The sequence below is a fragment of the Lacerta agilis genome, chromosome 6 (assembly GCF_009819535.1).
Source record: "Lacerta agilis isolate rLacAgi1 chromosome 6, rLacAgi1.pri, whole genome shotgun sequence".
In the NCBI taxonomy this organism is placed as follows: domain Eukaryota; kingdom Metazoa; phylum Chordata; class Lepidosauria; order Squamata; family Lacertidae; genus Lacerta; species Lacerta agilis.
The window spans coordinates 63,487,844-63,502,358 of NC_046317.1; the positions used below are offsets into that span (position 1 = coordinate 63,487,844).

General features: G+C 46.9%; 1 protein-coding gene across 9 annotated transcripts in view; it reads right to left on the reverse strand.

Moving 5' to 3' along the window:
- The window catches only part of NAV1 (neuron navigator 1), a 265,528-nt gene that overhangs the window by 18,686 nt on the left and 232,327 nt on the right, over positions 1-14,515 (reverse strand). For 4 of the 9 annotated variants that reach the window (XM_033153092.1, XM_033153091.1, XM_033153096.1 and 1 more), the window contains 13 exons: positions 11,052-11,190; positions 10,127-10,424; positions 9,050-9,740; positions 8,256-8,711; positions 7,822-7,863; positions 6,542-6,690; positions 5,938-6,108; positions 5,024-5,076; positions 4,352-4,375; positions 4,106-4,183; positions 2,365-2,448; positions 2,079-2,190; positions 540-661 (listed from right to left, as the gene is read on the reverse strand). In XM_033153092.1, coding sequence (XP_033008983.1) covers positions 540-661; positions 2,079-2,190; positions 2,365-2,448; positions 4,106-4,183; positions 4,352-4,375; positions 5,024-5,076; positions 5,938-6,108; positions 6,542-6,690; positions 7,822-7,863; positions 8,256-8,711; positions 9,050-9,740; positions 10,127-10,424; positions 11,052-11,190 — 2,419 coding nt within the window. Of the gene's footprint in view, positions 1-539; positions 662-2,078; positions 2,191-2,364; positions 2,449-4,105; positions 4,184-4,351; positions 4,376-5,023; positions 5,077-5,883; positions 6,109-6,541; positions 6,691-7,821; positions 7,864-8,255; positions 8,712-9,049; positions 9,741-10,126; positions 10,425-11,051; positions 11,191-14,515 lie in introns of all 9 variants that reach the window. The other 5 variants (XM_033153089.1, XM_033153088.1, XM_033153095.1 and 2 more) reach the window with 3 other exon arrangements.

Here is a 14,515-nt window from a genome sequence, read left to right on the forward strand (position 1 = left end):
CTTTGGTCTCATTCCTGATTCAAAATAGGCAGCTGGAAGGAGAAGACCAAAACACCCAATGCTTTAAGGCTATTCAGACTGGAGGGGTGTTTGCATGTCTGGGAAAGAGGACATTTAACTTGAAGCATGCTAGAAACATGTTAAGTCCATGTGGTGTAGTAACAACAACAACAACAACAACTCAGCTTTCTTTCTTTTTACAGTGATCCCATCACTGCTAGGTTAGCGTCCCTGCCTCCCTTTTAGGCTACCACATCCATATCATGATTAAGTCTAATGGGCCTCATGAGTGACGCCTATCACTTACCAGTGGATCTAGCTTGGGAGCTAAAGCATATTCCCACTGGGCCTCAAGAGCAATAAAGATACAAACTAGTTTTTTTCGCAGAGAAATCTGCTGTAAGTAGTCAATAGTACTTCCATGAGCCAAGTAGCTCTGAAACCCCAGTTGCCATTATACTAGCTACTGTGACAAGACACACAACAGGGTTTCACCCCCACGTAGATCCCACCATTACTTCCCCTCCTCCTTGACCTACCCAGCTCTTCTTTTTCTTCTTCTTGGCATCTGCATCCTTGCCACTGCCGATGCTAGAATGGCTGGTGATGCTGTTCAGGCTGGATATACTGTCCGACGAGTTCTGCCTCTTGATACGCAGCTCTGGAGAGTCACAGGGAAGGGAAGGAGGGAGAGATGCATTCAAAATCTGTGGACCGACTGGCAGCTCTTGCAGGCACTCTGTTTTTAGCTTCAATTCCAAACACAGCTAGCAAAAAAAGGTCTTCTCTGTACTTTGTTGCCAGGCTAGACTTCAAATCAAATCTAACACTTTTATCTAATTACAGGTGGGTAGCCGTGTTGGTCTGCCATAGTCGAAACAAAATAGGAAATTCTTTCCAGTAGCACCTTAGAGACCAACTGAGTTTGTTCTTGGTATGAGCTTTCGTGTGCATGCACACTTCTTCAGATACACACGAAAGCTCATACCAAGGTATCTGAAGAAGTGTGCATGCACACGAAAGCTCATACCAAGAACAAACTCAGTTGGTCTCTAAGGTGCTACTGGAAAGAATTTCCTATTTTGTTTCGACTTTTATCTAAGGTCAGGCAGGGCCCAAGGAAGTGGGAATAGTAGGGAAAGGAGCACATAGGGGCAGCATCTGGGGACAGGCAAGATCTGGGAAACATAAGGAAAGATGAAGAGCTGCACATATTCAGATTTGATGATGGGATGGTCTCTTGTCTTGGGCATGCTCATCCAGTCTTGTCAATAAATACTCAGGAGTTTCTAGTGCTCAGGGCCACCATGACTCCATTCCCCCATCCTTCCACTCCTCTGGAATTTCATCCCATCAGTGCAATGCCAGAAGGCAGCAAGTGAAGTATAACTCTTAGCTGCCTTTACCACTGTACTGTTTTTCCCATTACCACAATGGTAATGATGGCTGTTCCCATCTATAGAACCAGGAGCTCCAATTTCAGAACAAAGGAGGAGGAAGCCACACACAAGTACAGTCACTGTGACATTATGGAGACTGAAAGCATGAGGCTTCCCCATCTCTCTCCCACTCTCATTACTAAGGGCTCCATGTCTGGGAAGGAGAAAGAGTACTGCCCTATGTCTAGCTGCTGCTTGCTTTACCTCCCTTAAAATATTAAAGGACCAGTAAAAGTGTGTGTGTTCCAACTGGCTCCAGTGAAAGTGCATGTTATCCAAGCACCACACCACAATGTCTAACCACTCCCTCCCTTGCTCCTATCAGGAAAAGGAATCAGTCCTGTCCATCCTGTCTCTAATCCAGTGATTTTCAACCACTGTTCCGTGGCACACTAGTGTGCCGCGAGATGTTGCCTGGTGTGCCGTGGGAAAAATTGAAAAATTACTTTATATATAGTCAATATAGGCACAGAGTTAATTTTTTTAACATTTTCTAATGGTGGTGTGCCTCGTGATTTTTTTCATGAAACAAGTGTGCCTTTGCTCAAAAAAGGTTGAAAAACACTGCTCTAATCCATCATTCGGCAGCTGCATATCCAAAGATCCACCAGGATAGTGTGTGTTGAAGGCTGCGCTCACCTTTGGGTGTAATGTCTGTTCCATTCAGGGCCCCTTGGATAACAGCTTGGGCTTCCGAGTTCTTTTTCTTCAAGAAATCAATTGTCTCCCTCAAGTCCACCAGCTCAGTGTCCTAGAAGGTGATGCAGAACTGATGAATGCCTTGCGTTTTAATATTTTACTAATTGCTCTGCTGCAAACCTATGCTAGGGGGAGGTGGGAGAAAGGAAACAACAGCGAGCCGTTTCGTAGGGCAGGCCTCAGCACCTTGGTCAGCCATGGACCTTGCCAACTGCCTCAAACTCACCTTCTCTTCCGCAGTCTCTGCAAGATGTCGGAGACGGGAAGTCATGTTCACGAGGCTCTGCTCAAAGGCTGCTACTAAGTTTGCCTGGAAAGGAAATTGAAAAGGGGTGGTATGCCCACACGCCAGTACAAGGAACAGTCATATGAAGGAAACAGGAATCAGAGGGACCCACAGGTCAGTGGCAGAGCACATGATCTGCATGAAGCGGGTCATTTGCACTGATTCAGTTGCACTTACAAAAAGACCACGCAGTGGATGACGGGAATGATATTTCACTATCTGGAGAGCAACTGCCAGTCAGAACAGACACATAATCTGACCTCATATTAATGCAGCTCTGTAGATTCTTAATTGCTTATCAGGCAGCACAAGATACTGGGAGTTCCTAGTTAAACCCATTATTCCCACCAGGGATTGCGGTTCTACAGCACAAGTATATGGCAGAAGGCTGATGTCTCTAAAACTACAACTCTATACACAGTTGTTCTCAACACAGTGGAGTGGGTCCCCGTCGGGGAGGTGTGTAAAACTTGAAGTGCAGGGGGCAAAGTTTCAGGTGAGGACAGGGTCTTGAGGCACACACAGCCACACACCAACCAAAACACGTGAGTAGTTGAATGCCCCTTAGCAAGAGGATCCTCAATGATTCAGGTTGGGTTTGTTAAGTCATATTGGGCTGCCCCATTCTTATCTGGGAAAAGCTGTAGCTTTGCTCTAATGGTGTTTTCTAATGGTGTTTCTAATTCTATTCCCCTTTCTAATGGCAGCTTTGGATTAGTCCCCTGGGCTCTGATCCAGTGATGTCTGGTACACATGAAGGGGCTGCACTCACACGACTACATGAAATAATATTTACTCATTATGCAGTGGAATAGGCAGTTGCTGCTGTCATAGATTAAAGATATAATCTATCATCCTCCTTTATTCTAAGACCCAAGCTCAAGACGTTTTAGAGACACTGAGCTAGCAAACTAGTGAGTGTCCACTAGAGGGTGCTCCTATTCCATGTTGAATACAGAAAGCTGGGTTTAAGCTCCCTGCCTTGCTTGGGTGGAGGGGTTCAGCACTTTGTCTCTGGAAGGCTGGGAATTCTCATGCAAGGCTAGTTCCAAGGTTTTTGAGTATACATGTTTCCATGTACATAGAATCCTAGAATTGCATAGTTGGAAGGGACCCCGAGAATCATCTAGTCCAACCCCCTGCAATGCAAGAATACACAGCTGTCGCATACGGGGCTCGAACTTGCAACCTTGGCATTATCAGAACCATGCTCCAACCCACTGAGCTAGATCATCATCTTATCTGTATGCCACTTTTCCGTACAGTACTTTTAAAAAACCAACCATGCTCAAGGTGGCTTACAACTTGACAAGGTTTACATAATTACAAATGTAACAAAAGCCACAAACAATAAATAAAACACACCAGAAAGCACACAACCAAACTAATAACATAAATCATAATAAGACCTAAAAATACGAAAAGTAATATAAATAACAAACAAAAAAACTCCCAACAAAACACCCTGTATGCAGAACCACTGTGTAAAATGTGATCACACTACATATTTGTATTCACTTTTTATTTCGTCAAAACACCTTGACCCTCATCCTCCCCCTTCCCTATTTTAGCCTTCCATTTATTTTTCTTTGGTATTTTTGAAGGCTACTTTAATTGTATCGTTCAAAATTTTGTCTATGAGGGAGGAGCATTTGCGGCAGATTAACACAGGGCAACTCACGTTGGCTGAAAGCTGGGATGTCAACGTGGCCACTTTCTCCTGGGATGACTCCAACTCACGGCGCAGTTTGCGGATTTGCTACAACCAGGGAGCAAGAGATAGGGAGGAGTCAGGGAGCAAGATAGACACTTTTGCTCTCCACCAATGGGTCAAGAGCAAAGCAGCGGTAGGGAGGACACACACACACACACACAGAGAGAGAGAGAGAGAGAGAGAGAGAGAGAGAGAGAGAGAATCTTACCGTACCTCAGACTGCATCCTCTCCTCAGCCTGGCAGCACATGGTGGGGTAGAGGAGAGACAGAGAGAGGCAGGCGGTTAGGGCATAAGTCCCAGAGGCGCACTCACAGGCAAAGGCAAGGAGCCATGCAGAGAAGCTAGCACCTCTGCTGCAATCTTTCCACATGCACCACACTCCTTGTGGCAACACGACAACAGCTTATTTGTACCGCAACACCCCACCCCCCACCCCATGGTTACATGCGAAGCCCTGGAAGAGCAGCACAGCACCCCATCACTCGAAAAGAAGAAGAAGAAGAAGAGTTTGGATTTGATATCCCGCTTTTCACTACCCGAAGGAGTCTCAAAGCGGCTAACATTCTCCTTTCCCTTCCTCCCCCACAACAAACACTCTGTGAGGTGAGTGGGGCTGAGAGACTTCAGAGAAGTGTGACTAGCCCAAGGTCACCCAGCAGCTGCATGTGGAGGAGTGCAGACACGAACCCGGTTCCCCAGATTACGAGTCTGCCGCTCCTAACCACTACACCAAACTGGCTCTCCAGTTTGGTGAAAAGACTGTGGCAGGGGAACATCCAAGGTTTGGGGTGAGGGAAGAGAAGGAAGGGTGGCCTGCCGGAATTGCAGCACAGAGAAAGCAAAGGGCAGGGGAAGGCCAGCTGATGAAGGAAGCACAGCTTACTGAGGAGTAAGTGGAGGAAGCACTCGACGCCAGGGACAGCACAGATCCGTGAACTGCAATAGACAAGAGAGAAGATACGTGTCATGGGGTCGTCTCCTGACAGTGGGGCATCAGCGTACATGGGGCAGGGGGAGAACCTAGAGGTCAGGTGTGCACAAAGAAGTGGGGCCACAACACCAACAGTTAACACGGGAAATCTGGGGAATCAGGAGAGCTTTCGGTCCTGGAAGAAACAGGCAAGATTCCTTGCCTGCATGGGTCATCCATCCCAGCCATGGCTCAACATTCTTAGAGAAATGTGAAAATTTTGCTAGCACAGACGTTCAATGTTTGTTTTTAGCATGAAGACCTACATTTTAATGCAGCATATGAGGAACAATAAAAACCCCGAACTTGAAGTAACACCATGACCCAGCCATGACCCAGGTGGAGACCTGGCTGGGGGAGCTCCCTGCCGCAACCCAACAGGGATCAGTTCTACCACCACCTGAACTAGCCCTTCTTTATTGCCATATGTAGCATAGTGCTTCGTCGGCTTTGAGTAATTTTAAAGTCTGATACGAATGGAGTGTGGACACACATCCTAAAAAGAGGTGTGGCTGTCTCTGCCCCATAGCAAGCTAGCACTGGGTGATGGGCAGAGTGCCTGCCTCCCACATCCTGTTTATGGTGGTGCTGGAAGCGCAGGAGGAGAAAGCAATGCTTGAAAGGTACCAATTTCACCCACTCACACCTCCCATCCCCAGCTCCTGAAAGCAAGAAGCAGCACCCACAGCTGCGCCAGCCCACCTGCCAAGTACACCTTTGCGCACTTGAGAAGACCTGACAGACAGAATTTGTCGCGACCGTATCCCTCTCACCATTATTACTGTGGAGGAGACTCTTGTCCTCCTGGCTGGGTGCAGGACTCTCACCATCATCCACAGGGTCGCGAAAGGAGCCCGAACGGATCATGCCCTTGGGCCGGTCTGCCAGGGAGAGGGTGCTGCCCATGGGGGATGCATTGTACAGCTCGAAGGTGGAGTCGTGGGTGGGGATGCTGTTGGAGCGGGTGATCCTCGGGGTGTTGGCTGCCGTGGGGGTCACTGCAGGAGAAGGAGGGAGGGGAGAACAAGTTAGTCAGATGGAGCTGCTTGAAGCAGGGGGGGGTGTAGGAACACAGGGCTCACTAGACTCAGGGGTGGCAGCAGCCAGGAGAGAGAGAGAGAGAGAGAGAGAGAGAGAGAGAGAGAGAGAGAGAGAAGGGTAGGATCACTGAATGTACACCATTCCTTCAAAAAGCCAATCTGCACCTGTGTAAAACGTAAGCACTTGCACCAGGTCACCCCTTAACATCCTCCAATGACATGACCCTGACCTTGGAGTCAGTTTTGGCTGAGCTGGCAGTGCCATCTCAGAAGAAAGAAAATTAAGGGAAAGGATCTCAGAAAGTATAGATCAGCATCAGCTTCAACTGGTTTAGAACACCTGTCTCCAAAAGTTCCCCCAGCAGGAAAACAGAAGGCCAGAGAAACTAACCAATATTAGTGAGTGGTGCCTTTCCAACCAACGGCATGGAGAGAGCAGGAGGGGAAGGCAGCTCAGACTGATCATCTGATTCCTGCAATCCTCCAATCGTGTGGGAGTGCCGCCTCTCCTTGGCCTCTTCCTGGGACTGGATTTGATACCTGCCAAAATTAAGGGAGAGACAAGTAGAACAAGGAAGACTGGAGAAATTTTGTAGCCATAAAACAACTGTGGTGGCTTTGGCTTAACATCACTCATGTAGCCAGTTCCTGGAGTCATAGTAAGCGAAATTCTAAATTTCGCTCGGGAGCACCTAATTGTATAGCAATGGTGATTCTAAGAAAGAAATCCTGAGCAGGTTTAGACTTCAGTGCATGCATTCACCCCATAAGTATTTGAACACAGCTACAAAAGTCAATGGAAGCCATATAATGGAAGCCATTTATATACTGTCCAATTTAGCATGCCCTCTATGGCCAGTTAATAGCAAATGCTACAATACTATAAAGTTATGCAGAGTATTTCATTCTGGTGAACATCATTTATCAACTGAGGACTTTAAACAGGATTCACCTAATGAGCCCTGCCAGCAGAAGCCCTGTGCAAGGACTTCTGCTTGCTCAACAAGGCTTCCCCCTACACTTCTGAAATTGGTTCATTTTCAGGGGGGAAACCCCAGAAAAGTGCACAGGGGGAGGAGAGAGAGGGGAATCATTCCATCTGGCAAATTGAAATGCTTGTGCATACAGAACACTCATCATACGGCAATACCAAAGTGCTTAAAAAACAAAACAAAACACCACAATGGCCATTATAAACAAAAACAAATAATAACTTCAATATTGTTCACAGCAAATGGCTCCCGGGATGGTTTGTGCTCCACATACAGTAGTTGTGAAAGCTGTGCCTAGCCTTCCTATATACAATTATGCAACAGATCCAAAAAGTGAGAGCTGTAACCAGATCCCTAGACTTGAACAGAAACAGGGTGGGCTGCTTTTATGAACCACCATGGTTAATTGATTTTCTTTGGGATCTTACTCTGCAGCCTGTAGAATATTAAGTACCCTGTTTAAGAGGATGATAAACAGCATGCTCAAAATTACATATAGTGTTGGTTTGCGAGGAACACCAAGATTTCTTCAACTGGTCATCTTGTGTTAGCATGACCACAGTGAAAAGCGGGTTTCCTCTTCTACTGCAACATCATACTGTATGCCATGCCCACTAATATATTTGACCATCAGTTGATAGCAATAGGAAAGTGAGGGGTGAGGTAGAAGGACGATTACCTTAGTCCCTTCTTGGGCAATGTATTCCGATCACGGTTAGAGCTGCCGGAAAGGAAAGGAGCACAACAGTATTTGTTAATCATTTGCATGAGTCCACCTGTGGCATCTGATGGGCGATAAACTGGTTTATGAAGGTTTGGGAATGCAGAGCATTATCTGGCTTAGTTTAGAAGCATGGAGTTCGCTAGAAATTCACCATGGGCAAGAACAACAAACTGCAAAATTATGCTGGAGTTTGAATAAAGATTTTCCACTGCACTGCAATTCCACCGCTCTACTTCTACCTCCCCAACTGCCTTCCTTGTTGCTCTGCAATACTGTAACTGCAGGGAACAGGAATTGCTTCACAGAGAACCATGTTTCCCAAAAAAAGCCCCGTCCCCTTTAGCCTGGGGATCATGCCATCAAACAAAAGCTACCCCACTTTCTTCTACCTGTCCAGGTGTGTGATCCTGGGGCTCCCCGTCCAGGACATCTCACTGGGTTCCTCCTCAGCAGCCACAACGGGAGGGGTGGGAACAGTGGTGGGAGCAGTTGTATTGCCTGCAGAGAAGGGACTGTGCAGGCTCATAGGCATCTGTAAGGACTCCATGCTCCTGTGCAACCCTGAGAGCTTGGGGTACATGCGGGATTCCTTGGGGATGCTGAAGCCCCCCATGAGCTCCAGGCCCTGGGAGAAGCTAGCAGAGTTAATGTTAAGGACCGGAGCAGGGCTTGGCGTGAAGCACGACGTGAGGTGGGTGCCCACGTTCACTGCAGCTGGGTGGGGCTCGTGCAGTTTGCCACCGTGCATCTGGTGTTCGCTGGAGGGAGGGAGGTCCAGACTGTTGGAGTTCACCTTGTCCAGGTTGGCCAGAGAAGGAGCTTTTACGTAGCTTTTGGCAGCTGACCTGAAGGAAATCAAAACAGTATTAGAAGGTGACTATAAGCAGAGACCTGGAGCTTTGCACAGCTCTTATTGTACCATTTATTTATTTGCTTAACATATTTCTTAACCCAGCTATAGGCCTGCTGGAAAACACCCACAATTCATCTCCCCCCCCCATTTTTTAAAATTAAGTTTCAACATTTTCAACATATACAATCAAAACACAATTTCATCTTTTCTCTTATTTTTGTCGACTTCCCACACCATTTTCCATGGAGTTGTTTCTCCCCTTCTGCTGCACCCTATCTTCTGTTAAATCATAATCAAGGTATTATAATCAACACCCATAATTCTTCTTACCTGAGTGGAGTTGGTGGCAACTCAGCCACTTTAGCAGAAGTCTGGTGCCCACCTTGAGCCTTCGGGGTGCTTTCAGGGGAGCCAATACTCTTGAGCGAGACGCAGTCAGAGTCCAGGGCCACAGCTTTGGCTTTAGCTTTCTCCTTCTCCCTGTCCGTCTGATTCACTGGCACTGGCGTGCTCCGGCCTGTGCCAATCTTAGAGGGCTCTTTCAGCCGCGAGACGCTGATGCTCCCTTTTGTGCTGAGCAGGCTGGGGTCAATGCTGCTGCTCACTGGCCGTGGCCCACTGCGCCCACCAGTCACGCTCATGGAACTAGATTTAGCTGGGCGTGGCAGGCTCCGGTATTGAATGTTGGTGCGGGCCCCTGGGGCCAAGAAGCCAGGCTCCACAGCATTAGAGACATCCAAGCTCGTTTTCCTTCCATTGACCGGCTTGACTGGGATGCTAGAGGTCTTCTGGATCTTACCAAGGGTGGCCGAGCCACCAGCTTGCATCACCGTGGCAGTGCCAGTTGCAGGAGGTGGCTTCTTGTAGCCAAAGGAGCTGGAAGTTGTGGTCCGGGACAGCCCAGAAGGAGGTTTCTTGGCATCTGAAATCCGATCTCGGCCAGCATCAGAAGATGAGCGCTGCAGGCTGGCGTTCTTTACAGAAAGCTTGTTCTTGTCTGTCGCTTTTGCTTCAGGTTTACCTGCGGTTTGAAGAAAAGGCATTTGTGCATGCAGCTTCTTAGATGAGCAAAAGAAACTTATCAAAAAGGTACTTAGCCAGCCAAGCCAGTCCCTGCACCAAAATGAGCACAATATCAGGGCACGTGTCAGTACAAACATCTCCCATGCTAAATTGTACCTATTTTGTTTCAGGGAACATGATCAAAGACATTACTGAGATGAGATGCAGCCCTAGGATGTAACGAGCACATTCCAGGCTCCCTTCTCTCTGTGTGGCCTACAGTTAGTCATGCACCTTTGACTGCACTCTCAAGATGAATGGGAAGCAAACAGGCAGGGAAGTGGAGGTGGCGGCCACAAACCTGCCTAGCTAACACTAGGGCTCCACTTCCTGTTCCAACCTCACCTGCCACTTTGAGGGTCTGGGCTGTATGGGTGATGGGAGAGGTCACTGCCACAGGGGGAGTCTTGCCCTTCTTCAAGGAGCCCGGTGGGCCCAAACTGACTGGCTTTTTCAGATCTCCGCCTTTGGCAGGAGCCTCGTCACAGCTTTCCGAGCGCTCCCGTCGCCATTTGGAAGAGCTGTGCTCCATTTTCAGACTCCCGCTGTCATAGTCCATCTTCTTCTGAGCCTTCTCTTCTGGCTCTCCGTACCAGTTCAGCCCACTCTCTGCCAGTGAGCGCTTCTCAGAGTCTGTGCGCAGCTGTAAGGGCAAGCAGCAGAGAAGATTCTGTTAGCTGGTATCTTAACCTTGCCACCCAAAATACTCCCCCAACCTCCTGTGTGCAGATAGGAAGCTGCCTCAAGCCAGGCCTGGCTATTTCTCCATGTGGCCCAGAACGGTCTGTTCTTTTTTTGGTGGAAGTTCTACAGGGTCTCAGGGGAAAGACTTTTGCATCTTCTGCTACCTGGGTATTTTCTTTTGTAGTGGAGCTGCCAGGAACTGAACCAGGGACATTCTCCATGTATAGAATACGCCCTACCATAGAGTTATAGACCTCCCCTCATCATAGCCTCCCAACTACACCAGCTTAACAAATGGGAGGGAAAAAACAGTCCTTCAGTTCCAAAGGCACTGGTCGCTCCTGCATCTGCAGCAGAAAAGGGGATAAGCATTCAGTGCTTTGGGGGTTGTGGCTTCCCCCCTCATAATATAAGGAGAAATTCAATAGCAGAAGTATTCATCTTTCCCCTGAGAACACTTTTAAGGAGAAAGACAGCACAGGGCTTCATGCAATTTCTTTCTCCAGTAGCAAAACTGCAGCAGCAACAGCAGCAGCATGAAAACATGGTGGATTCTCTGGGTATCCTGAGTGCCTGGCCAACCTACCGCTATGGCGGAGTTCCTGCGAGAAGCCGTGGGGGTGGAAGGCAGGGAATTGAGCGAGGAGCTGGCATTGAACTCTTCTGAGCTGAGATTGTCAGAGGCATCGCTGAGGCCGCTGCTGATGGAGCTACTCTCATCCCAGCTGAAACACACAGGAGGCAACAATGGTTAATAATAATCCGTAAAAAGTTTAAAATCCAAGTAAAGATCCACACAGTGGCAGTCAAACCTTAGGCAATGTTGCCAGCTCAAAGAAGATGCTTTGTTTGTTTATTTAAATATTTATATACCACACTTTAATAAAAATGCAGCAAGACAGTATTGATGACTACCCAAGAGTGCACACTTTGATACACAATTTGTCACAGATTTATTGCTCCCTAGCACCCTAATAATCCTTTCTTACAACCAAGTTGGTCAAAGTGTGGTTAAAGGATGAGTTTTTGCCATATTTCCAGTGCATACTTATAACTGAAGCAAGGATCTTTCAATTTCCACACACCCCACCCCGGCTACACTCTGTGTGTGTGTGTTTGTGTGTGTGTGTGTGTGTGTGTGTGTGTGTGTGTGTAGTATAAACTCAGTCTTAGCTACTAGGACTCGGCTTGCTTGTAAACAAAAGCTCAGGCTAGTTTACTGTTGTCATAAGTGGATCGCCACTTCAAAATACTATATTCATATACATTAACTTACATGGGATAAACCAATCCAAAAATCAGTGTGTATTTTACAAAGTGCTCAGATGCAGAAACTGGGGTTTTCAGCTCAGCTGCATCTTGGAACAAGATAGAGCTGGAAAAGAGTGTTGGTCATAAACAGTCGGATCTTGGGGCATCCCAGAAGGAGACGCGGGGTCATAGTAGGAATGAGGAATGGTTGCCAACCCTCTCACATGGGACAGAGGTCCAGGAACACCATGAACAGGAAGAAGCTTCTTTCCTATGTGGAGGGTCTGTGAGGAGCAGGTGCATGGGGGAAGAACACTGTATTTTATTTTATTTTTACGTAAAATAAAGTATTTCATTCATGTCATCTGGCACTTTGCACTCAAGAAAACTAGTGCAGACCATTTCAAAAATAAATAAATGATAGAACCATGTCTGATAGGCAGTTCCAGTGTCTAAGAATTTCCTTGGGGGGATCCTTTGTACAAAGGTTCCGTAAGCAACAATGGTTGCCAAGCAAGGGACCTTATTTAGCATGGCAATTTAGAAGTAATCAAACTATCTGATCACTACAGAAGACTCTGCAGCCCTACTAATCAGTTATACACAAACAATTGTCACTTTGCCAAATTTTCATAAAATTATCCAGTTTTCCTGCTTTATTCTAGCCTTGCTGCTAGCACATAGCTGGATGAGTAGCTTGCCAGACACACCATGTAAGCCACCCAGGATATGTAAGTGAGTGGGACTTGTACAAATTTGTTGCAAGCTACTAAATGTTTTGCACACTTTGAACCCAGTAGCTGAAGCTTTCTAGAAGATGGGTTTTATTTTTATTTTTATCAAGGAGCAATCTGGTAGAAATTGAAAGGTAGGGTTAAGTGACAGACAGTAACAGAACCAGAATGTGCTATAACTGGAACCATTGGCAGGGAGAAGCAGCCACATAGGGCACAAAAGTTCATTGCCTTCATCAACATGGAGCATTTTTGTAGATCTTGCTTGGATGCGTTCTAACACATGACAATCATGAGGACTAGGGCACTGTTTATAATGAAAGTATTTTTCAGAATACTTGCCACATATGAGATTTTGCATCAGATGCAGAAACCCCAAAATGTGAATAGTCCAGGTTATCTACTAAGTGACCCCTAATCTGTTGTCAGTCCTCTTATGAACGCCCAAATGAGCTCTCATTAACACATGATCTGTGTTAGCTCAGGAGATGGCTGCAGCTAATTCAACAGCCAGTGGAAGAGGGTCTGGTAAAAAGGTCCAAAATTCCTTCCTTTCTACTGTAGAGGGTGCTATCGGGAGCAGAACAACATCTCAGAGCAAGTTAGCAGACCTGCATATATTGCACCTGATTACTTTACACGTCTATCACCAGCCAAGGGAATAGGGGGAAAAAGAGAGCAAAGTATTTTCCCAAGATAGGTGTTGAAGCAGGAGACTGGCAGATGCTAATCCGGGCATTACCGAATGTCTACACTGTGACATTTATTATGAGCTGCTGCCAATGTCAGCCAACAGCCATGTTGTAAAGTGCACCACAGGGAGATCATTTAAGAAAGTAGAAGGGATTGGCTTGGTTTTGAATGGCACAGTTACTATCAGTCCTTAGCACCTGCTGGTATGGAGAACCCCTAGAGAGAAGGGGGGCTTGTTGTTCTGTTTGTTACTGGCTCTGAGATGGCTCAGTCGGTAGAGCATGAGACTCTTAATCTCAGGGTTGTGGGTTTGAGCCCCACATTGGGCAAAATATTCCTGCATTGCTAGAGGTCTGACCAGATGGTCCTCCTGGTCCCTTCTAACTCTACAATGCTGTAATTCTATGTTATGTATTTTTCTGCTTTTATTTTGTAACCCACCCTGTGATTGATGGATGAAGGACGGCACAGAAAAGAAAAAAGTAAGATCTGTAAGAGTGTTTGTGGAATGTCTGGATGTTAAGGCAAGAGAGTGTGAGCGAGAACCAAGTGAGCGCTGTTATCTCCTCACCCTTTCCCCTCCATTTTAGCTCTGCTGAGCTTGCCCAAATAGAGCAAACTTCTTTCTCCAGGCAAGAGGGCAGGATTTCCACCCTTCATGTAATGGCACCAGCCCCAGCCTGCATCATTCGCTTGCTCGCTTCAGCCTCATACATCAAGCCCCCGATGTGGGCTGCTCACATTCACCTATTTCATTTACCCAGAACAATCCAACAGTAGCCACTCATTGGAAGAGGCCAAGGGACATAAGGCAGATTCCAAGGACCCAGAACTGGACAGGGGCACTGAACTCTTTTATGAAATCCAGCGTTGGCAGGAAAGCATCTCCAAGGAAAAGAGAAGGAGGGTGCAAAGAAGGAGCTTGGGGGGGGGCACTCATCCAAAAAACATCTCTCATATGCCTTAACGCCATGCACAGATCCTTGGTAGCAGATGCAGGTTGTACTCACCCAGCGACATACCATCTTTAAGTACTCAACCATTAAACAGATGGTTTGTGCTGGGCTGGGGTTCGGGGAGAGGGGAGTATTTATAGAACTGTGGGGAAGGGGGAGAGTTTAAAATGTTTGAGAAACACCTGGTCTGGAACAGACAGAAGGAAAGGAGCAGCAGCCAAAATAGCCAAACCTCAAGCTGATGCTCAGAAAGAGGGGGGCTGGATAAGTTGGTTGTAGTCTTGTGTTGTACATTTTAAAACTATATATCCATCTATTCAGCAGTTATTTCTCATTACTGAATCTAAATAATGGGGAAAGGCATGCCTGCTACCTGTAACAAGCCTTTGTTCCTGCTGTGAAGATTTGCTGCTGTG